The sequence below is a fragment of the Cupressus sempervirens genome, chromosome 7 (assembly GCF_028749045.1).
Source record: "Cupressus sempervirens isolate cs-2001-9-10 chromosome 7, ASM2874904v1, whole genome shotgun sequence".
In the NCBI taxonomy this organism is placed as follows: domain Eukaryota; kingdom Viridiplantae; phylum Streptophyta; class Pinopsida; order Cupressales; family Cupressaceae; genus Cupressus; species Cupressus sempervirens.
In genome coordinates this window covers 412726058-412750505 of record NC_143124.1, presented here as the reverse complement: position 1 = coordinate 412750505, position 24448 = coordinate 412726058, and the positions used below count along the sequence as shown (strand labels likewise).

Genomic DNA, 24448 nt, shown 5'->3' with positions numbered 1-24448 from the left:
CTATGGTACTTAAATTTTTTTTTTAATTGTACCTTTTCACTTTCTTTAGCATTTTAGTTGTATTTTTCCTTTTATGTACATGACAATAACATATTATATATGTTTTTTCTTTCTTTATATATTTACTTTCAATAAAATTAGTAAAAATAATCTATTTTTAAGTGAATCAAAGTGAGAAGACTGGTCCTATCAAAGAACAACAAACTTCCCCCTTTATTATAAAAAATAAGAAAGATGCCTAGGTGGTTGGCAAGGAAAATCTGGTTCAAGACAACGAGAACAACAAAAATGATAATAGAAAGGAAACTATTGTCATGAACATTTTTGGGTACTTTGCATATGATTTTGATGAGGTTCTTCTAGTTAATAATACTAAAGATTCTATAGATTGTGATTCTATTCTAGCCTTGGATACTAGGAACACCATCACCAAAGTTAAGGAGAAAGTTGAGGTTATTTCTTCCATTGATAACTGAGACTACAAATATGGTGGATAAGTTAGATTAAAGTTCTGAAAAATAAGTGGAGATGAGGAAAAGAAGGGATGATCTTATGCTAAGCCAATTGAAGGAGATTGAGGGTAGAATCAAGAAAATTGTCTAGGATAGCACTTGATAATAGAATCCATACCTCCATCTAAAATCTCAAGATTGGAAAATTATGATGAACTCTAGGGGGATTGACCTTAATGTGAATTTGAGCATAAAGAATAAAGATTCATAGGAGGAGGGCGTTCATTGTCAAGGAAAAAAGATGAGGAGTAGGGGCTAATAGGTAGAAGGAAACCTTCACGCTGAAGAACACTAAAGAGAACCCTAAGGTTACATAGGTTTATGTAGCTAAGGCTATTTTGGAGATAATTTAGTTTTAGTGTCTTTGTCCTATCTTAGTGGTTTTTGGTTATTTGTGTCTAGTTCTAGTTGTAGGTCTTTTAGTCTTATGTTGATTTTTTTGGTTGGTTTGCTAGATATAATGAAGGTCCATTTATTTTCTAGCATAGTTCTACTTTTGGTCTTTATTGTTGCTATTATGTAAAGTGGTACTTATATGATTTTGAGTCCCTATAAAACATATTTTTACCTTCATCCATTTTTTTTTCTTAATATTTATACTTATAAGCTTGGTTGACCGTAGTAACAATATGTATCCTATCATCTAATAATTATCCATAATATTTAAGCAGAGTCTTATATAAATTATTAGTTTTTGTCTTTAGGGAAGAAGTAAAATTTTCTTTATGGGGATAATCTCTCTCTCTCTCTCTCTCTCTCTCTCTCTCTCTCTCTCTCTCTCTCTCTCTCTCTCTCTCTCTCTCTCTCTCTCTCTCTCTCTCTCTCTCTCTCTCTCTCTGTGTGTCTGCACACATGCGTGCGTGTAATTATTCACAATATGGTTATAATGTTTCTATTTTTCTTCATTTTTTCAAACATTGTGTTCTTTTATCATTCCCCTCTTTTAAAAAACTGAGATGTAGACCATTGTGGCAATCCTTTATGTTACATGATAAAAATGTTTAATAATTGATATCAAATGATGTTGTGAGAATATTGAAGTAGAATGTTATTGATTTGATGAGTAGTGCTTTTGATTAAGAAAAGTAGGTTTTACAGGGATCCTAAAACCCAAAAGTTCTTACATAAAAAAGGGCTACATTTTACCAAAAATAGCCCAGCAACATAACAACAGCCAACTAAAAGGCCAGAAAAAAAGACAGAGACAAAACCAAAAGGAAAGAAACCTACAGAGACAACAGAAACAAAAAATGGAACTTTTAAAATTCTTCACTTACTCCCCTGCCTTCCTTTTGAGATTCTGAATGGTCTTTGCCACTTCATGGGCTCTCTGAATCTCTACCACCAAGAGCTCATGGTTCTTCTCACAACACTAATTCATGTGGCTCTTGGTTATGTCTATTATGGCATCCTCTTCCATCTTGTCTTCATCATTGCCCTTCCCATCCTTCTCCATGACAAAACCCCTTGGCTTTCTGCTTTTCATTAAAAATGACAATGTTTTCATTGAGAGAATTCAGAATAGTTAGCATTTGGTTAGCCAAGCTATGGTTAAAGTTCTCCATATTTTTCATCCTTTCTTCAACCATCTTGATTCAATCCCCCTGGTCTATCAGTTCCGTTGGTCATTCTTCTTCCCTTGGCTTTCCATTTGTCCCCTTCTTTCTTTTACCTCCTCCAACTTGTGAAAAAGCCATTTTATAGATCGAAAGTTATCAATCATGCTATTTTTTGCATTGTTGAGAAAATTCATACCCACCTCCCTCGCATTGTCAGTGATGGCAAAAAATGTTGGTTTTATTAGTTCTTCCAATTGGATCTTGCCCTCTTTTTCTTCAAGGATTTGGGGGTTCATAACTTCTCTAAAAATTCTCATTTTAGAGGTTTTGGCATTGAAGTTTTTCCAAGCCATGATCCTATCTTTTATTACAACCTTACTGTTTATGTTTCCCTCCTCCATTTTCTCTTTTTCTTGCTCCTGTAGGGGAATGGGAAGAGGAGGGAGTATAGGGATCTCTGGCCCCATATCATTTCCCCACTCTAGTGGCATCTCCTCCTTTTTATTCCTTGTCAGCTTCTTTTTGGGGTTACCAACCAGCTCCTCTCTAGTCTCAACATCCTCCCCCTTATTCTCCTCATCTGTGTCCATGTCTTCTCCTTCCTCATTGTACTCTTCTTCCCCCTGACCAGTTATTTTGGGTACATGGCTACTAGGCCTCTTCCTGCAAGGAACTTTACTAGGAGTGGGAGTTTCCTTGTCTCTCCCCCTCTTCTTCCCTAATAAATGATATTCTTTCTCCTCTTCTAAGCTTAAGCTCTGAATTTCCTCTGTGTTTGAGGAGAAATTGGAGCTCCCCATCTCCTTAGAAGTAGCCACAATTTGAGGTAGGGGTTTACTCCTAGACTGAGCTTTAAAATATTCAAAGAGAAAAAGAAGTAAACTTTTGTGTAGGGCAGGGTTAGCACTAGGTTTTTCCTTATACCTCAAAATATTCTTGTTCATGGAAGAATACATATAATAAGGAAAATAAACCTTAGCTCCGATTTGATGAGTAGTGTTGATGATCTATTTTATCAAGTATTTATTAACCAATTTTCACATTGGAGTGAAGTAATTTTATCAACAGGCAATATAGGTAGCCCTCAAATCCCACTATTAAGTGGAACTATCTCCCCTAATAAACTTGATGAATTAAACATTAATGTATAATTATAACTAAATGAAGTAGGGAAAGAATTCAAGATATACTGAGAATGACATTTATTGTAGAATCCCCTAGACCACTTCATTTTGGAAAGGCACAAATCATGGGTATAATAGAACATTCCCAAGTCTACATTAAAGTCATTACCCTTTTTCAACAACAAAATTCGATAAGAAATTTACACATGGGATGTATTTTTAGAAAGGTGACATTTCCCTTATGGGTAAGCTGATCAAGATGGTGTACCAAAAGGGTGATATAAGTGAACATTTCTATTTATTTATGAAATTAGCTAAAGCTAAATTTGAATGAGACGTTTGAGGGTCATCCAATCAAAATGACAAGAAATGTGAAAAATATTAATTGTAGTAGTCTAAATCTAATTTCTAAACTACTAGAGCTTTTAGAAAATGGATAAGATTAGGTGAGTCAAACCTTACACACACAATAACAATTCTTAGTTTTTTAGGAAACATAACATAGCTATTTTTGTGTGCAATGCAAAAGACCTAGTTATATTAATTATTTTACAAATCCCATTGGTAGGATGATAGTTAAGAGTGATTTTAGAAGTTGTGTATTTTTGTGTATTATTTTGATGAATATATTTTTGATGAATTATTGAAGTGACTACATACATAAATATTTGTACGTGTTCATGTAATAGGGATACTTGCATCAAAAGAGTCATTTGTTTTTCCTTTTTTCATTTTTAAAGTGTGTAGATTGAAGTGTAGACAATAATATGTGATTTATTTTATTTTTCCTTAAATATATTAAAATTTATTAAAAATAAGTTATACATATGTCTATGAGGACTGTGAATATAATGGAAAACTAATTAATGGTAATAATTTTAATATTGTAAAACAAAGAAAAAATATATATTCAGAAAGGTAAGAAGACATGTCAAATTATGGTGACTATTTTAGAGATACTCACTTTATCGTTTGGAAACCTAATGAAGGCAAAGATGATAATTCCTCTTAGAATATGAAAAAATGTCTAAAGGATTGACATTGGAGGGAAAATGTGTCCACTAGCCTAATTCCAAGCCATAATTCGATTGGGTTTTATGTTCTCAAATAACTTGATCAGGTTATTAAAGCCCAAAATTGGAAGCAATTTTTAAAGATCCCAATCAACTTATTTTGCTAGACAAAACCCAATCCAGTCATTAATCATTGAATGCAAAATATATTCCATTCATATAATCCTTATTGGTTACTATTGTAATACCTCAAAATTGGCTCATGGCCATGACAACCAATTCTTGTCTATTTTGATCAACCCTAAAAGTCCTATTTTAGTAGGAAATTCTCATTTTGATTCTCGCTATTTGACTTAACTGTCAGATGTAGAAAACCCTAATCTACATTAATCACACTATTTATTTAATTCCTAAAGTATTGACTTGAATTAGCTACATTAAACCTATTTTAAATTTAGTTAAAAGTGTTTATACTCTGGTTAAATTAAATTATCTCCTAAAGCTAATGTACTAGGGAATTAAATTTATTTTATTCAATAATGTTCTCATTTTAATTATTAAATGTAAATATTTAATTAATTGAAATAATTAATTGAAATATGCATTTGTGAGTCATATCTCATTTTTATTAAATTAAATAACCTTCTAATTTCTTCTCTTCAATTCAGGAATGAGAATTCCAAGTGATCTATCTCTCAAATTGGAATTGGCTTAATCCACTTATTCTCACACTCAGGTGAATTTTAGTTAACCCTCCATCACACTCGAGATCTAAGTCAGCTAACCTCACCTACACTAGGAATTTTCCATCCTAACTAGATCTCATCTTCAATCCTCACTGTCAATATGAGTTGATCTCAACCATTGATTGATTTCAAGAATTCTATATAAGAGGCTTCTAATTCCTCATTACAGAGGTTGGAATTTGAATTGCATCAAATTAATGTCGAATTGCATACTTGTTTTATGTTATCATAGCTCTCTTACATTCTAGCATTAATATCATTTAGCTTAATATAATGCATACATATAAATTAAATGCTTTTTCTTATTCCTAGATTAGTTGCATCTCGCATCTATATTAATTGTACTTTCATTTAGCTGCATAAATCCTTTGTACTAAAAGGTTTGGTTGCTCGCTTCTTGGTTTGAGAGTGAGGCCAAATCCTTCTAGTGAGAAGGCAACAAGTCACACTGATTAGATTACTCGAGTGAACAATTCAATGTTCATTCCAGGATGATCTCTCAGGTAAAGACCATGTTGAAGTGTGTGTGAGAATTAGAGGCCCACAATTCACATGTACATTTCTGGTGCCCACCGCGGGGTTGATAAAATCAATTTTTATGGCCTCATCTGCTTTATATTTTGTTATTTGTATGATTTTGTCACGTCCTACCATACAAATTTCTTTATTTTTGCATGAGAAATCTCATTTTCACATGAAGATTTGAAGATTGTACCCCTTTCTTTACACTTCCTCATGCGAAAAAGTGCCTAATTGCATGGTTTTTCATGCGACACCTCATTTCTTCGCATGGGATTGTGCAAGATTTATAGTGAATTTTGCAACAACATATGCAAAAATGTAGTTTTTTCGGAACTCAGTTTATCATTTTGTTTGATTAATGCATTTTCTTTGAAGCACTTTCTTTTAGATTTTTGGTTTTTCTACAACATAATAGTGGTTTGTAGGATGTTTTGACAAAGACACCTTTTATTCAAACACTTCAAACATGAACTGAATGTGTGATTCCAGGATGCTGTCAAAGATTCGAATGTCGAAGACCAAATTTAAACCCACATTAAATGTCATGTCTTTTTCTTGCTTTCCACACATAGTATAATTAGGGCTTGTGAGCTTCATAGGGTGCAAGATAGGGGAATAGGGAAGTATGCTCTTTACCACTTGGAGGTCATGAACAAGGGTAAATAAAAAACCTATAAGCCTCTGAAAGACAACATCCGAGGGAGGCAAGAAAGTTAGTGGTTCTCTAGTGCGAGTACTCTTCTATGAAAGAATGATGATTTTCTTTTAGGGAATCAAAATCTTGAGAAAGAGATAAGTCTAGATCAATTAAGCTAACTCAATGATAAACATGTTTTGCATGTTTGGGTGAGTTGACAAGGTAGAGGAGTATGCTCTTTCCCCTTGAGGGAAATCAAAAACTTGGACCCTTAGATCTGAACCACCAGTTCGAGTCAACCCTTAGAGGGCTTGTCAGAGCGATCCAACCTCCCAAAATGACCCAAGTGAGCACAATATTTTCACTAGAGATTCCAAATCACTATAATAAAGAAGCTTTGTAGAGAAAAATACTCCAAAGCCACATTAATTTCTTCCTCTTGATTCCTGATACCACATATCAAGAGGAGGCTTTGTCTGTTGCACTGGTTGATGCTGACCCCGATGTTGCTAGTCAAGTGTGTGTACTTTTAGATGCTCATGTGGGCTATTGGTCTCAACTCTGCTTGTGGAGCCACTGGGGATTAATATGAATGGAATCCAAGTAAAACCCTTTTAGTTAGCTACTACCTAGTTCACCTTCGAAAGGGGGCATAATCTTTGTGCAAATAGGGGGAAGAATCTCTCCTGTAGAACTCACCATAGCCATGCAACTAGGTGTTGGAAGGTGGTATATGTAATATGTGCTTGACCCCTACCACAAGGGTGTTCATTTAGAATATGTGTTATTGAGCCTTTTGAATACACTAAAAACATGGGTGCCCTCTAGGGGGTGACACGATTGTGTGATGTGTGCGCATGCACATAAGTTGTGGGACAAAGATTTTGCCTTCTCTACCAATTTTCTATTTTATGGATAAAAGCATATTTTTTATCGAGTATTAAACATGTGCAAACCTGTCTAAACAAACTAAAATTCAAGATTCCCCCATCCCTTTGAGTTGCTTTGTCCTCGGTTGGACTGTATTTGACTACTACTTACTTCTTGTGTCTTTTTGAAAAAACTTGTCTTGTTGAAAACCAAATGTTGTTTAACAATTTGAAAACCAACCTTACTATTTGTCTAAAATCTATCCAACCAACCAAAAACCTATCCAGAATAGTGTAAAACGTCTAAAATCTCTTCAAAATTCAATTTCTGTTGTTCGTATGTTCCTAGTTTTTCCAAGATTTCGTGCGAAGAGCTTTTTGCATAGTACTTCTTCGTGCAGGCCCACCTAGGTTTTTACATGGCCCGATTCAAATCTTTATGTGAGATCTTGCAACCTTTTCCATTTTTTCAGAATCTTGTTTTCTTGTCAATTCAACACATCTCCTCGCAACTTTAAACAAGTCCTCACATGAGAAACTAGGTCCAAATTTATTGTTTCAAGTCTTCACCTAGTTCTTTGTTCTTTCTCACATTGTTCCCTAGGAATCTTTGCACGAGATCTTGCCTTGAATTTGTCAAAACTATCTGCGCTCTAGGTCTAGTTTGTACCTGCAACTTGTTACCTCTTTTCTATTTGTAAATAGTCTCAAATAGTGGCATCTTGCTTAGCTAATGACTCATGACCTACAGTTCAGCTAGTCTTGTCTCTCAGTTATCTTGTTCTTGTTCTTTAGTGCTTGTTATACTCTATGTCATGATAGTCATAATCTTTGGATATTCTAGCCTTTACTTAGACTACTCGTACCTTAGTACACAACACTCTTATCTTGTTTCCTTGAGACTACATTCTAGTATGGTCCTTGTCTAGGTTTTTTCTTCTTGTCCTTGTCTATGAGTACGACAACAAGAATTAGAAATGTATTTTATCCCCTTAGACTTAGATGAGGTAGAGCTAGGGGTCATAATCATGACAAAGGTTGCTTTCCAACTTATGCATGGTCTATGTCTGATTCATCTAGTGAGGAGTCCTTACGATCTCCTTCACTTGTCAGACCATCTCATGTCTAGAGAATGTTCTCTATCAACTTACAACAAACTAGGAACCCCTTATATCAAGAGGATCTTAAAACTAGAAAAGGTCCTACATCTCCAAACAACACAACTAAATTCTTTTTTAGAGGACCTTTCCAATCAAAACATAATGAAACCAGTCATATTCCTACAATGGTAGATCACAAACCCAAGCATGGTGAACATAGTAGAGACCAGGACCAATCTAGGAATGAGAAACAGAGAGACCCCTTCACTTATGAAAATTAGGAAGATGTGGAAATACTTCCGAAACACATTGAAAAGTGTTGTAAAGACAAAAACTTCCAAAAGGTCATGTAAATCTTGCTTAAAAAAGAGAAAGAGAAATACTTTCTCAAACTTTCCAAGGAGGGAGCTAAGCTACCTCATCAGTTTAATGTGGAAACTATCATTATACCTGAGGAGAAAACTGAAACTTCCAAATTACAAAAACAAGTGAAGATCATGCAAGACCAAATGATGCATGATAAAGACAAACTTGCAAAAACATACACCTTATAAGCTCTTTATCCAATGACATGAAGAAATACTTTGCTCATATCACCTTCCAACAAATTCCTCAAGCAGAAAATAAAGTGGCTGATGTCATGGCTACTTTAGCCTCCTTGCTACAAATGCCAAAAAATGATCTCCAACAGGAGTTCTTTTTGGAAACATTACCCTACCCTGCCTATGATACCCCTAAATCTCAGATGATCTATTCTATTGTAGGAGATGATTCATCCTACTACCACCATATCTACTCCTATCCGCGTGACCAAACTATTTCAAATGGTCTAACCTAGAATGAAAAATGTCACCTTATCCACATTGCTTCACAGTATGTCATTATTATTGATGACTTGTTTAAGAGAGGTCTCGATAGAACACTCCTTAGGTGTCTATAATTTGATGAGTCCAAATGTCCTTTAATCAACGTCCATATGGGAATTTGCGAATCTCACTCAAGCGACTTGACATTAGCTTGTAAACTTATTAAAGTTGGTTACTATTGGCCGAATATGGAGCAAGAGGCAATCAAATATGCCAAGTCCTACAAAAAATGCTAGCTCCATGGGAATCTGATTCATGCTCTAGCCAGGGAGCTAATTACATCTATTACACTGTGGCCATTCCAACAATGGGTCTTTGATCTTGTGGGTCAGATTCACCCATCTTATTCTGATGGACACAAGCTCATTATTACACCTATAGGCTACTTCACTAAGTGGGCATAGGCAGTCCCTCTCTCAATAGAAAATGGAAAAACTATAGCTCTATTTATCATGAATTACATCATATGCAGGTATGGTGTACCTTCCTCCATTATTACTAACAATGTGAGACAATTTAAAAACAAGGATCTTAAGGAGTTATGCAAAAAGTATTAGAATCATGCAACATTGGTTTTCTATCTATTACCCCTAGGGTAATGGTCAAGTGGAGGCATCCAACAAGGAGATCCTTAAGATCTTGCATCATGTAGTCAACAAATATGGAAGGGACTAGAACCTTTAGATTAATCCAACTTTATGGGCATACAAAACAAGTATCAGAACTCTTATGGATACAACAACCTTTACTTTGGTCTATGGAGCCGATGTTGTGCTTCTAATTGAGGTTGAGATTCCTACTCTATGAATCTCCATGAAGGGTCTCATTACTGATGATGACTACAGAATATCTCAGCTTCAAGAGCTAGTATTGTTGGATGAATGTTGACAAGTGGTGTACGATCATCTTTGATCTTATTAGCATGTATGTCCAGAAGTTACAATAATAAAGTTAAGCCACATGACTTCCAACTGGGTGATCTCATTTTGAGAGAAAACCCTAAGAATTAGCAACGATGGGTACAAAAAGGGAAGTTTGAACCCAATTGGCTTGGTCCCTACATAATTATTGCAATGTTTGGATCTAGTGCTTACCAACTTTCTATAGCCAAGGGAGAGGTGCTCAAGTAGCCAATCAATGCTCTCCACCTAAAGTAGTTCTATAGCTAATGTGGTTTTAAAAGCTCTCTCTCTATATATAAATGTCCCAAAAAAAATATAAAAATTGCAAAAGGTCCTAAAAAAATCATTGCCTTGGTGAAAACCTAGCAATAAGCACCTTGGTAATACCAAAAAAAAGAGAAAAATAAAAAAAATTGAACAAAGGAAAAAGTATCATTGATGAAAAATTTGAAATCATGGTAGCAAAAAGAGGAATCTCTACCAAGAAGGTGAAGACTTTTTAAAAAAGTGCCTCTTGTTCCCAATGCTACATCTTGCGACACATCTTCTAGCTCATGTACAATTGCTTTCCTACTTTACTTCGCTACTTTCACTCATGTATCCATGGATTGAATCTTGTTATAACTTGAGAGCAACACCCTACAATGTCTTAGGGATCTTTTGTTATAGTCACCAGTTGTTCTAATTGTGTCTTCCTACTATCACTAGTGTCACTTTTCAAGATTTTTCTCATGGATAATCTCTTTAGTGACAGTCACTAGTTGTTCTAATTATGTTTTCATACTGTCACTATGTCACTTTTTAAGATTCCTCTCACCGATAATCTCTTTCATGATAGTCACCAGTTGTTCTAACTACATCTACCTACTATTGCTGGAGTCACTTTTAGAGATTCCTCTCATGGATAATCCCTTTCATGACAATCATTAGTTGTCCTAACTATTTTTATCTACTATCACTTAGTTCCTATTAAGGTTTTTCCTACTCAAGATCCCTGTTTGACCTCAGTCACTAGTTATTCTAACTATGTATATCTACTGTTTTCACCCTAGTGAAGAGATTTCTTTCATCTATGTTTCAGACATTGACACTTGACATCAATCCTATAATACACAGACTTGAACTCAAAATGGTGAATTTGTTTGGATATATTGAGCTTTTCTTTGTTTATTTTTCTTTTGCCTTATCATGTCTCTTTGAGCAACTCAATGATGTCCTTTCGACTAGAGAAGCAAGGACTGGGGCATGATATTTTCTTTACTTTCTATTTGTGGTTTGGTTCCAAATAATCCGAAGCATCCATATAAGAGGGGTGTCCACTATAAGAGCCTCCATCTCATATTGGATGGCCGTATGTACCTTGACTCCTTTTATATGGCTTAATTAGTGAGGTTGGTTCTTCTCCTTTCTTGTTGGAGTGAACTCTTCATGCTACAGTAAATAATGATACTCATCCTACTAAGTGAACGTATGAGTCACTGTGAGTATACTTAGCACACTTCTATCTCAGGTTATGAATGCAAGGGTCATTGCGGATAGAATACTTACTAATTAGTTAGCATAAGAAGGATCTCTCATGTGTCTGGTGGGTCTGCACTCAAGAAACATTCTAGTCATCGTAGTGTTTATGCTTTGATGCTTATGTTAATTTGCTACATTAGAAGGGACACATATTTTGGCCATTCTGGCTTCTTGTGCCTCGAATTCTTACATTTAATACCAAAAAAACTAGAACATGTGTCATATTCATATTCTCATGCTTTCAATGTCAATGGGAATTGTATGACATGTGGGATTTATCTAAACAATCAATGATGATAGTTATCAAAGTGTGGTAACCAAACTGAGGATTGCATCTAGCCTAGGAATTACATCTACTATCAGCTTGCATTGCATAAGTACATGGTTCAATGACTAATTCACTTACATCCTTTGTGATGAGGGATTGTTGGCCTCTTCAAAGTATCATGTTTCTTCATGGCTACACAAGTGTTTGGTTCTTTGGTTTTCCCTCTCACTCCTAAATGGATACCTACCACTATCAACAAATACATGGAACACTGCATGAGATGTTAGTTCATTCACATTTTTAATTTCATAGATATTTCATACTCCATCTTATCTACACTACATTCATATATCAAGACAAAATTGCATTCCTACATCACATCATATTTATATTTCATAATCATAAGCATAAACATATCATGTACAACGAACTATAAAGTTAGAAAGTGACAAATGCGATGATACTCGAATTAAAATCTCATCTATATATGTATCAAAAGTGTACATCTAGAGCAAAAAAATGAATGCTACTCAACCATTGTCAATATCAAAATGGTACTGGCACACCAATTGATACATAGCCAGATAAAAAAGCAAAGAAAATCAAACTCTCTCCTACTCCCTCACCTCCTAGAGGAGAAGGAGGAGGAGGTGGCGATAGAGGAGGCATATTTGGCCTAGTTTTAGGATGTGCACCTCCCAACTCTTGAGCATACCAAGAAAATTGAGGCACCTACTCAGCCTCATGTGGCACAAATGCTGTATATGCCACAAAATAGTAAGATGCTCGAGCTGCCTGCAACCAGATCTCATCCTGCTGCTTCTCTGATCTCTGTGTTGCTCACTCTAGTTGCTCTCATAGCTCTCATATCTCACAATCTCCCTACTTAATTGTCTTCTCAGCTAGCTACTACTCTTCTATGCAATGTCTCTACTATCACCTTTCGTCTATCCCACTACCACCTGCACATGGATCTGTCCCCATATACTGAGGTGGAATTTTTACCTAGCGTACCCTATGTCTCACATGCAATACCTAATCTAGCTATTGTGGTGGTCTTTGTGGTGACTACATTGGCTGTATAGGAGCTACTATCCCCACTGGATCTATAAAGCATGGGAAGTGATGACTCACAAAATATGCTTGGTAGGCTAGTGTCATCCCTCCATCAGCCACTGTCGACAAGTAGTCCTACTATGTCAGAACATAGTTGATGACATCTATCATGGATCTCCTTGGATCCAACCTCTATGACCACCCATAGCCCAAATCTCTTACTAGTCATGTGTTGGTGTTTTGAAATGCTACATCATTTAAATTACCTTGATGAGAACAAGACACATCTATGGGCAACTAACTCCCATCCTTAGCTTGTCCTTTTAGACATCAGGCCAACTATAAGGCTTGACCCTTCTTCTACTTTAGGCTCTACAAAACCTAGGCAAGTGTACCTCAGATTCAATTTATATGGTACTAGTAACATATTTCTGAATCTAACAAAGTAGATAAAATCCCCTAATCTCCTATACTTATGCAATAACAAAGATGTGGAGTAGCAAATTGAAATTCTTATGAAATTCACAAGCTGAGTGAGGGCATCCTTTTCAAATCTTCAACATGAAAGGGAAAGACATTTGATTAATGATGTTGAGTTTAGGAAAACCTCAAATATGCAATAGTATTAACAAGTGATCCTCGAATTGATCAGTTCCTTATCTATTGGGAAATTCCATGAATTAAATACATACATTTGTGATATTCAAGACATATTTCATGTGCCTAGACATCAAATCTATCCTACCACTTTGTGAATCAGACATTGATGTTCATAAATACCTCATTCTTATGAAGTATCCTTCTTAAATGATAAGAAATCCTATCAAACTCATCAATTATTTACTTGGCCCTTTGTTCCAACAAAAAAACATATCAGACATACAACCTTAAGGGGATGCAAATGAGTCTCAGTTCTTTGATCCTAGACTACATAAGACTGTAGATTATAGAGATAGGAGATGAGAATCAAAATGAAACTAAAGAAATCCTTGCTCATATGTATTCATCTCTTTGAAACAATACATTTAGATGCACGAAATCAAAACACAAAAAACACTTAATAGATCTGAACTTTCTATATTATCTTCACTACTTCTATTCATACAAGAGAATTTTGCTAAAGGAAATATGGTGGAATCACAGTTTTGGAGCCAACAAAGTGGTCTCACAGAAAGACTAAAAAATTTCCAACCAACAATGGTCTCACAGTGACAAAATTGGAACCAACAGGTTTCATAGTGAAAAATTGGAACTTCGTTATTGAGAAAGAAAGAGAATGATATAGAGGAAAGAACTCCTAGATTTTCTCTATATCTAACATCTATCCACTTGAAAAACCTCCTAAAGAAGTTAAAATAATCTCTCTAATCTCTCTCTATAACTGGATATCAAATCTTTAACCATTTTTCCTCCCAAAAGCATAAAGTGATTCAGATATTTGATTGAAAAGATAACTGATTTTGATGCCAGATTTGAAACTAAAGGCAAACGAAAAAATCAGTTAAATGACCTTAATAGGCAAGATAAAATTTTCAAATTTTTTTTTTCTCCATACTTAGGATTCAACAAGCTCTTATATCTTCCTTCTAACCAACTTTGATGCTCAATGGTGAAAATTGCCCGTTCTGCTGAGAATGCCCTAAAAAACATAGATCTACTTATAGAGTGAACTAGTGAATACCTACACAAAATCTGACTTCATATTCGGAAAGTTGATTTCCTCTTAGTTCTAATGGCATATTGAAGTGTCTATTTTAGAGAAAAATTGCCCCTTTGGTAGTAGTTTGAAAAATCAAACTCCTAACTATGTGTTTCAACATTAAAATGCCAAAAATTTGAGAAATTAAAAATATTTCTATAGTACAAACTATAGAAAACTCAAAATCTTTAAATTTTAAGCTGAACAAAACTTCTTAGAATTGGAAGGAGAAAATATTTTAAAAACTTAAATACCCCTTATACCTCCCTTGGTCATCCAATTAGCACCATGTGTTGCCACATGACTGGCCATCTGTACCTAGGTGGGTCCCACATATGCTTTGCTAGTTTTTTTGATTTTTTGGTAGGTCGCCATGTTGCTTGCTAGAAAATACTCCCATTTTCTAGTGGTGACATGGTGACCACCAGAGTCTGAATCCTTTTCTGGCATCTCCTCTATCAATTGAAACCACGTGTCAACTATCTATTGGTTGATACTGCCATGTCACCGCCAATTGTTCTGCTAGATCAACCATATGAGACCCATGTTTTTTGCCAGTTCTTTGCATTTTAAAGGAGTTCACCATGCACCATGTTGCTATTAGTGAGATCTTTCTAATTTTTTGTGGTGACATGGTGACCACTAAAATTTGGTGACTTTCTGGCGAGTCTTTTTCTTCAATGCATTTTGGTCAAAATTGGTTATTGTGCCAACTATCCAAGGGCTCTACCTCATGCCTCTTTGCCTTGTCAAAAGGCCACATCCTTTAAGATAGAATAGAATATGTGTATTTTAGGATATAAAAATTAAAAATCTCCCCATCACAACCGATGTGGGATTAAAACTTTGAAAGTGTATTTCAAGAGTCCACGCCTTTCCATCACTACTCATGGAAAATGATATTGTTCTTTTAGACATTAGAGCCTTCTCAACTAAAGGAAACTAAGCTCCAAGTCACTTTACCCTACGTATTCTCTCCTTTACATGATTTCCTCTGCGATGCTCATGTATGGGAAACACCATTGTTAAACTCTTCTCCTTCAATGTGGATGCCCTCCCATGCTGTGACTCCCTCTCTTTTTTTGTTGGAGGCTCCATTCTCTTTCATGGTGCCATTGACATCCTTATGCATGGGCTTTATTCTACCTCTAACCTCTTTGTTTTCTGTGGTTTCAAAGAACATCTCTATCCACTTCTAACACTGTGGAGCATACTAGATGCCATGGGAGTTCCTTGTTTGTTGCCCTGCGGCTTCAAAACCTCTTTGCTGCATGGTCTTTTTTCTACTTAACATGGTGCCTCCTGTCCATGCCACTAGAGACTCCTTCTACTATTGACATAAGTTATTCCCTTGAAATGGAGTCCTCCCTACTACCTCTACCCTCCTTTTGACTACGACCTATTCTTCTCTTGTGGCATGTATCCCCCTGCTATGACCTCTTGCCATGGGTAACTCCAAGGTGGCTCTATTTGTCAGCTACATTAGATCATGCATGCACATAAGTCACTTGAACCTAGCCCATTTCACTAAAGACAACATAATGGGTGGATTTTCTTTATTTTGTTTGGGTGTTAGAAGTCCCCCTGTATTATAGATGCTGGGGCATGCATTAACCCTGAGGGTGATCCTCTTTTTCACTACTGCTTTCTTTGTTGGCTACCTATGCGACTTCCTCTTTGTCTTATGTGTTCTCCCTCCCAATACTCCTATAGTTTCTATAGAATCTCTAGACTTCATGTTCCTTAGCTTCCTTTGCCCCTTTTAAATTACGGATCCCCTGCCAATCGAAAATGAAAAGGAATTAGTAAAGATTAACGTTCAATATTGCTTGTGTTTTGTAGGTTCAAGAGGTGGCTAGTGCATATGTTTTGGATGCATATTAGATGGGAAAGGCTGCGATAATTTCAAAAATTGTAAGAAATGGTGGCTGAAGATTTCGTCTGCAGTTTAATTAAGCAATGGGAAGCCTTCGACCATCATCTTTGTTGCCATGGGCCAATGCATCAAATTGGAAAATGAACACTTCACCTTCCCCTTTTATGTCAGCCACATCAAGTTTCATTCCCTATTTTAGGACTAGTTTCTTCAATGTCATTATTTATATCTAAAACTTTATCCAAGTCAGAAGGCAGAACCATAGACATGAGTTGGGATGGAGTTATCAAGTATGATTGACTGGAACCCACTTGACAATTATCTCCAATAGTGGAATTGGAACATTGATTGCTTGTGCTTCTCTTTCCTCTACAACCACTTGATACATCTCTTCATTGAAGGCTTACACTAATTTTAAGGAGTGAACAAACTATGCTCAATTTTATCATAGATATTGGAGCACCCCTAATATATTCAAATTCTTCATGACCCATCATGAGTTAGTACCACTCAGTAATTTGATTGGCAATAATACTCATATATTGAAATATTTTCATCTCCAAAAATCATATTAGTTTAATGAGATTAGTCAGGCCCCAAAGTGGGTCCGACTAAAAAAAATTTCATTTTCAAACAACTGAACTAGAAAATTAATCTACTGATTACCTATTATTGATTCAAGACAAATTCGACCACTGGAAATACTTTTAAAACTCATTCAATATCTTTCTGTAACTTGTCAACTCTATGCTAGGAGGTCCCTTGACTTGCCTTAAAATTGATCCAAACATCTGATTGGGCTTTGAAATCCAACATACCAATTCTTTGTTTTGTATACCTGCACCCTATCAAATCTCATCCCATGAAGAATTCTCAATCAAAAGATATTGATTGTCAAAGTGTTAGGATAAACTACAGACAGAAATAAAACCTACATGCAAATATAAACAATAATAGAAAAATAATAGATCACACAGATATGAACACAAGGCATTGTAGAGATACAGTAGAAACATGTTGGCATTATCATGGAGGTTGTGAAGTCAACTTTGTGATTGACAAAAGTCTTCAAGTAAATGGTGTTGATAATCTAAGGATTGTAGATAATTCAATTTTCAAGGATAGTCCTGGAAAAAATCCACAAGCCACTCTCATGATGCTTGGAAGGTATGCACTTTCATTATATTTTTTTTAACTTTTTATTTATAAAAGATATTGTATTGATGAAATACTTTTTATTGCTATAAATGCAGGTATATCGGATCTTGTGTCATTCAAGAACGGATAAACCTTTGTGAGTAGAATATCTATGATAAAAATGATATGTTGCCCATTCAAATATGTATCATATTTGTTCTTGTTTAACATAAAAATAATATTTTTTATGTTAAAATGGGTGCCCTATTATGGTTTATGCATTTACTATTTGTTAGTATCAAGTTCACTGTATGTGCTTTGTAAGTCACCTATATTAAACAATGAATTTAGTTTTTTTATTCCACTTGCATGTGAAAGAAATTATTGCCATTAACAAGGCTATAATAAAATGGAATACAAGGTTTGGCATATTCTAAACAATATAAATATAATTTATTTTCTATTACACACAATAATTCCCTTTGAGCAAAATCATGAATGTAATATACAACCTTTTCGTTAAATTAGTTTACATGCATTTGTAGATATGTATGTCATCATTTGAATTATAAGTTCATTATATGTAATATTGTTCTTTTTAGAAAAAACATTTCATAGCATCAACAACAAGAGCTCTCAAGTGTCAAGAATCGTCTATTTTGAATCTCATTGATTGTCGTTAAGACCTTAAAGAAATCCTTACTGATGATAGAAGATAACCTCTCTCTTAATTGGGTTGAGTGGATGCTTATAGAAGGTCTTTTTATCCTTTATATTGTATGGCTTATTTGGTGCTTCCATCTACTTGGAGATATTAATTTGGGCAAAAGAGCCCTATTATTGACAATATGAACTACATGATGGGTGGAAGTACTATAAGGAGATACATCTTTTCCAATCTCCTAGTGTTGACAATGGACCAATTTGCCATGTTGGATTCGTGACATTGTTTGAATTTTTTTGGAGTCTTCTATAAGTCTATTGGTGGTATCAAGAATTAAAATAGGTCAATATTTTGGTGCAACAACAACCCTAGTGGTTAACAAGTGGTATCCGAGCTTGGTTACATGTTTGAATCCTTATAAGCTACAATGAGTGACACTAGAAGGGAGATCATTGGTAGTGGGCCAACATCTCTCGCTAGATTTGTGACATAGTTTAATAACTTCCCATATTTTTTACAATTCTAGTGATTGTATCAAGGAATGGGTCAATCTTTTTGTACTATGAGAACCCAAGTAGTCCACAACTTGATGGCAACACATTTTTCAATTTTTGAAAAAGCCAAGAGTGCATAGAGTTAAAGGAGTTTTCAATTGGTAAACTAACATTATATGGAGCGTTTATCTTAGAAAGTGGCATATTAATGATAAGGATAGTAATAACAAAAGGATGTGGAAAAAAAATTGTATTGACCATAGTACACCATTTAATAATGAAGAGAGAAGGCTAGATCTCTCACATGCTAGAAAATAACTCCAGTGATGACAAGGCTCATTTAATGGATGAAAGCATAAGAAAAGAGTGTTAAAGTTCCATGATAATACTTATTATTGATTGCATTCACAGGTTTAAGTACATGTTGTTGGAATAAGGTGACTCAACCTTACCACGTTTTAATGCTTTATTTGTGCTTTCCTAGAAAGTTGCTGAATGAAGCTGGATTCTTTCACAAGAAAAGACTTGGAGTAGAAAAATAGAAAGCTTCTATTTTTTGGTGATTTATTCTCTTATGTTTTGTTTTATGCAAGAGTTGTGCATAAGGAAGTTTCTAAAATAATTTTTAGATGCATTGAATGTAGATGCTTTAGAAACTGTTTCCTCTTGTATGAAAACTCTATAAGTACAAAGCATTGTTGTAGAGAATAGAGGGAGAGATGAGAAGTCATTTGCACAAGGTTATTCTGCCAGATTTTCTCTAGAATGGAGCAAGATGTATATCTCCATCTAAAGGCTGAAAATGTATTGTAACTTGTTACTGAATAATACATTAGCTTGAGGGTTTGGAGGGTGGGGTTTAGATCAATAAATTGCAATCACTTTCCTTTAAGGTTTTAATTTTGGGAAATCAACTATGTCTGTTTCTATTTTTATGGCATAGTAGTATGCACTTGTATTTGCTAATTAGAAGTTTCACAAGGAACTACTGTATACAAGATGTGCATACTGATCTCAGATGAATTTCAGGGATGCTCTCATTTCCCTTCAATTGGTATCAGAGCCCATTTTTTGTGAATTGCATGTTGCTTGCATGTAAGGATTCATAGATTTTGTGGTTCTGGGTATTTCTTCTATTAAGATTTCTTAGCTTGCAGAGCTTGAAGAAGTTTTTTCTGTTGAAATTGACTGATAATTAATCCTTTGATAAGTGGAAGTCTTGCAGTTGATTTAGTTTTTCAAGAAACAATAGAAATTTCTTAAAGGATGGTGAAGACAGAGAGAATAGAGTTGGTCATGTTGAAATGACATTAATTTGGAGCTCTTGGTTGACAACAGAATAACTCTTGATGAATGGGTATTTGAAGGTGTCTCTTTTGTTACCTGGAATGCATTGAGGCTATGAAGTTGATCATTGGATGATCTGGAAGCTTTTGGATAGCCTATCTCTCTCAGATATGTACTAGTAGTGGTTGTGGAATTGGTCTACAAGTGGGCTTGGAGTTTCAGTACTAAGTTTTCCTCTTAGATGTTTAGACATGCATGGCTTGGATTCATGTTTTTTGGATCCGAGGGGTTTATAGATTTTACTAAAAAAATCTATGGTGATGTTCATCTATGATAATCCATTATTCTGGGTTCATTTGTTTGGTATTTTATTCAGACTTTGAGTCTTCCAAATGAGAAGTGGGTGTGGATGTGCATGGGTGTTCTTAAACACAATGTTTTTGTAGGTTGTGCATGTTGAAATAAAAAACTTGTGGTTTTTTGTGGATCTACTAAAGAGCTATTTTTTGGACTCTTATTCCTTTAGAGTGGTACAAGATGAGATAGTTGTAGTTATGCATGCATGCATTCTTTGTGCATGGTGAGTGGAGGTGTTTTTCTTTCTCTACATGGAGATGTTGGTACGTGATCAGTCACTTAGCATTTCTGTGGTGATGCTTTGTTGGATTCTTGGACTATGGTGCTTGATGTGGACATAATTGGCAAATCAAATTTGTGCTTGATTTGGTGTTTGAGTCATGTTGTCTACGTGATTATTCTCTTTGATCTCATTTGTATATGTCACTAATGTGATAGTGGGTTTGCATGTTGTAATGATTGGATCTACAAGTTATGAAATCAGGTGGGCAGGCCACCCATTTAATTGCAATGGGATAACTTGGATGTGGACTATCTATATCCACCAGATTTGATTCAGTATTGGTGCAGACTTGTTAGTTGGCCTTGTTTGTGGTCACTTGTGCATTTTTGTGGTTGCTTTGAGATGAGAGGATGGATGATATTTGAGTACTTGGATAGTCAGTTATGGAGTCCTAAAGCATGGTGAATTTCCTTAGTGTGGAGATCTTGGTTTCACCAATGTGATGTGTGGACCTAGATGATTTTCAGATTTGGAGGATGGTGTTTCATATGCCCGGAGAGCTTGGTATCATGTTTTAGTGGGAGCTTTGGCAGTGATTGTATTTTTCCATCATATGGTGGTGGATGATCTTCTTTAGTGTTGTAGATGTTGGAGAATGCCTTAGATCTTGTTGTTTCAGAAGGGTCTTTCACATTTGTTGGTTCACTAGTTGGAGATGGTATCTTCATGTTATTGGAGATGTTGACATCTTTAGGATTCAAGGGGTCCTTGGTAGAGATGTTGTTTATGCTTTTATTTGATATGTTATCATGGTGGCTTTTATGTCATGTTTCTCTCTTTATTACTGATTTAGAGTTGTGACATGATACAGTTATTTTATATGATCACATGAAGCATGCCATCTCTTTGGAAGAGATAGTTTAGATCATGATGTCATGTTTATGTTCCTAATTCCATGGTTGGAGCTTTGACATTGATCTTGTTTTAGTTTCTTAGTATTAAGTACTTTGATCATTTTCTTGATACTTCATGATAGTGCTATGTTGCAGTAGAGTTTTGCATGGAGTGATTGATTACAGGTGCTTGTGGATACTTGGAGACTTAGGTGAGGCTAGAGTTCTATTGAGATGAGAGACATGTTGTTGAGATGTATACTCTTGATGAGATTTCAACAGAAAGTCTGAGGAGCCTACACCTTTGTTGGAAATGAGTTCAATATAGACCTATGAGGAGATTGTTCTTGGATAAGTCATAGGGTGACTTGCATATCTTGGAGGAGCATTCTCATTCCCCGCTTTTGGTCTACTTGGTAGTTTATCACTTGAAAGGTATTGCCCGATATTACTTTCAGGTGTTTTATCTTTTCTTTCATATTCATGGATCTTGAGCTGCAGTTAGATGGTTCTAGAGGATTCATTGTGAGAGATGGATAACATGATTATCTCCTTGAGGTGTATTTTCATTTATGATGACAATAGGAGATGGTAGTGAGCTGATTTCCAAAAATGGGAAATGGAGTTGTTTGATCTTTTTTCAGAGGCTTACATCCACGTAGATTCATGATATCATGTTATGTTTGATCTGTCGAGGTTGAATAGTTTTGGATGTTGTTGTGGCTTTTCTTTTGGGGTTGTGAAGGAGATCATACTTGGCACAGTTGACATTTAGAAGTGTTTGTAGAAGGACATGCTACATGCTTATGATTTGCAATTTCTTTCTTTGGTCTTGGTTATATTCTTGGATGTTTGGGTTCACATAACATTTTTTTTTGAGAGTTGTTGGAGCTATGTTGTCATTTTTTATCACTTGTACCTCATTGTTTTTTGGTGATGACAAGGTGGTTCCTTTATTTCTTTTCTTTGTTGGATGTGGAGAACATAAGAGATTTGTGGAGACTAGATGAGAGAGATGTTTCTTACAGTGCTTTTGCAATAAGATTTGCATGTCTTTGTGGATGATTCTTGGTACTGCATGGCTTCACTTTCTTTGTGTTTTTATCAGTAGACTTAGTATATCATTGATTTTTTAGATTTGACATTACCCATGCAGTGGGAGTTCTTGTATGTGTTTGGTCTTCATCAACTTGTTTGCACATAGAGCTTGAGGTTGCAGTTTATGGGTTGGTTATGTTGCTAGCATGAGTTTTCTGGTGTTTGATACCTTTGAGGTACGGGTGATTGAATGAGTTAGCATTTATTGTGGATGCTATTTTCAAGCTTTTGAGTTTATCAGTTGGATTGGACAAATCAATTTGGTTGTTGTTTTGGCTGATGTTTTATCTTATTTTTTGGAGGATGACTTCACTATTTTGTTGGGCTAAGAAGTTGATGTTTTTGATGCTTCTGTGTAGCTCATGAGAAAAGTGGAGTGGTGGCAGTGTGTGTATCCTTTGTTATCACATGGATCTTATGCTTGTGTTATTTGGACAGGTGTCTAGTTGGAGCACGAGAGCATATGTTATTATTTATGTTGTTTCATGGATGGCTATGATGATATAGTTTCATTAGTTTGAATCTTGTAAAGCCTTTGTCAAGTGGGAGATTGTTAGGATAAGGTGACTCAACCTTACCACGTTTTATTGCTTTATTTGTGCTTTCCTGAAAAGCTGCTAAATGAAACTGGATTCTTCCACAAGAAAAGACTTGGAGTAGAAAAATAGAAAGCTTCTATTTTTTGGTGATTTATTCTCTTATGTTTTGTTTAATGCAAGGGTTGTGCATAAGGAAGTTTCTAAAATAATTTGTAGATGCATTGAATGTAGATGCTTTAGAAATTGTTTCCTCTTGTATGAAAACTCTATAAGTACAAAGAATTGTTGTAGAGAATAGAGGGAGAGATGAGAAGTTATTTGCACAGGGTTATGCTGCCAGATTTTCTCTAGAATGGAGTAAGATGTAAATCTCCATGTGAAAGCTGAAAATGTATTGTAACTTGTTACGGAATAATACATTAGCTTGATGGTTTGGAGGTGGGGTTTTTACCTAGAAAGGTTTTCCCCATGTATACCTATGTTCTCCATTCTATCTCATTCTTCTAGTTCTATGATTGTAGAATAATAATTTGTATGTCATAATGCTATTGAATTTTGTTTAGATCAGTAAATTGCAATCACTTTCCTTTAAGGTTTTAACTGTGGGAAATCAACTATGTCTATTTCCACTTTTATGGCATAGTAGGATGCACTTGTATTTTCTAATTAGAAGTTTCACAAGGAACTACTGTATACAAGATGTGCATACTAATCTTAGATGAATTTTTGGGATGCTCTCATTTCCCTTCACATTTCATAAATCTACCTTCGTGAAACATCATAGACAAAAGTATTGGTTTGATAAGTTTTGGTTTAGGATGTGGAGAGCTTTAGAGGTTATGATGCACTATGCTTCTAGGGTGAGCTTTAAGAAAGTTTGAATCATTGGGGGCCTTTGAAAAAAAGTGAAGCCTAGGGAGTGCAAGGAATTAACCCAAAATGGTGATCTTTAGGAGTATTTGTAGAAGGATTGAATATTGAACTACATCTAATAGTTTCATTTCCTTTAGATTTTCTAACTTATGCCATCAAGGGCGTGTTACTATTGGTTACATATGTTATGTGTCCTAATTGTAATGGTTGAACTCTATTGAATGAAAGAGAAACAATGACTAAAAATAAATACTTGAGGAAACTTTTCCAGAAGGTTGAGAAGCTTATGGTGGTTAACTCAGGAATGGGTATGATGATCTTTCTCTCCCTTCTCCTATTACATTGGTCTTCATGTTTTCTATGAAATTTTTGACTCTAGAAGGTTAGTTTACCTCCTTCCATGGCTACCATTTACCTCTATTGAAGTATATAAGCCATGGGGATTGTTGACACAAAAGCTTGCACACTAGTCTTAGGAAATGCATCTCAAGAACCTTGTGTAACATGGAAAAAATCTCAGAAGTGTGGGACTTTTCAACTTGAGATTGAGTCTCTAGAGAAAGTTAGCTTTCTTTACTATTAGGGTGCACCTAACTACACTTGGAGAGGAAAA

The 24448-nt window shown here is 35.3% G+C and overlaps 1 protein-coding gene across 8 annotated transcripts in view; it reads left to right on the top strand.

Moving 5' to 3' along the window:
• Window positions 1–24448, top strand: part of LOC149547286 ((R)-mandelonitrile lyase-like) — a 131852-nt gene that overhangs the window by 75893 nt on the left and 31511 nt on the right. For 2 of the 8 annotated variants that reach the window (XM_089791572.1, XM_089791571.1), the window contains exon 3: window positions 22862–23124. The exons of 2 other annotated variants lie outside the window; for them this stretch is intronic. In XM_089791572.1, coding sequence (XP_089647698.1) covers window positions 22862–22869 — 8 coding nt within the window. In that variant the 3' untranslated portion in view covers window positions 22870–23124. Of the gene's footprint in view, window positions 1–17523; window positions 17772–22782; window positions 23125–24448 lie in introns of those variants that run through there. 4 more of the 8 variants (XM_089791563.1, XM_089791562.1, XM_089791568.1 and 1 more) reach the window with 2 other exon arrangements.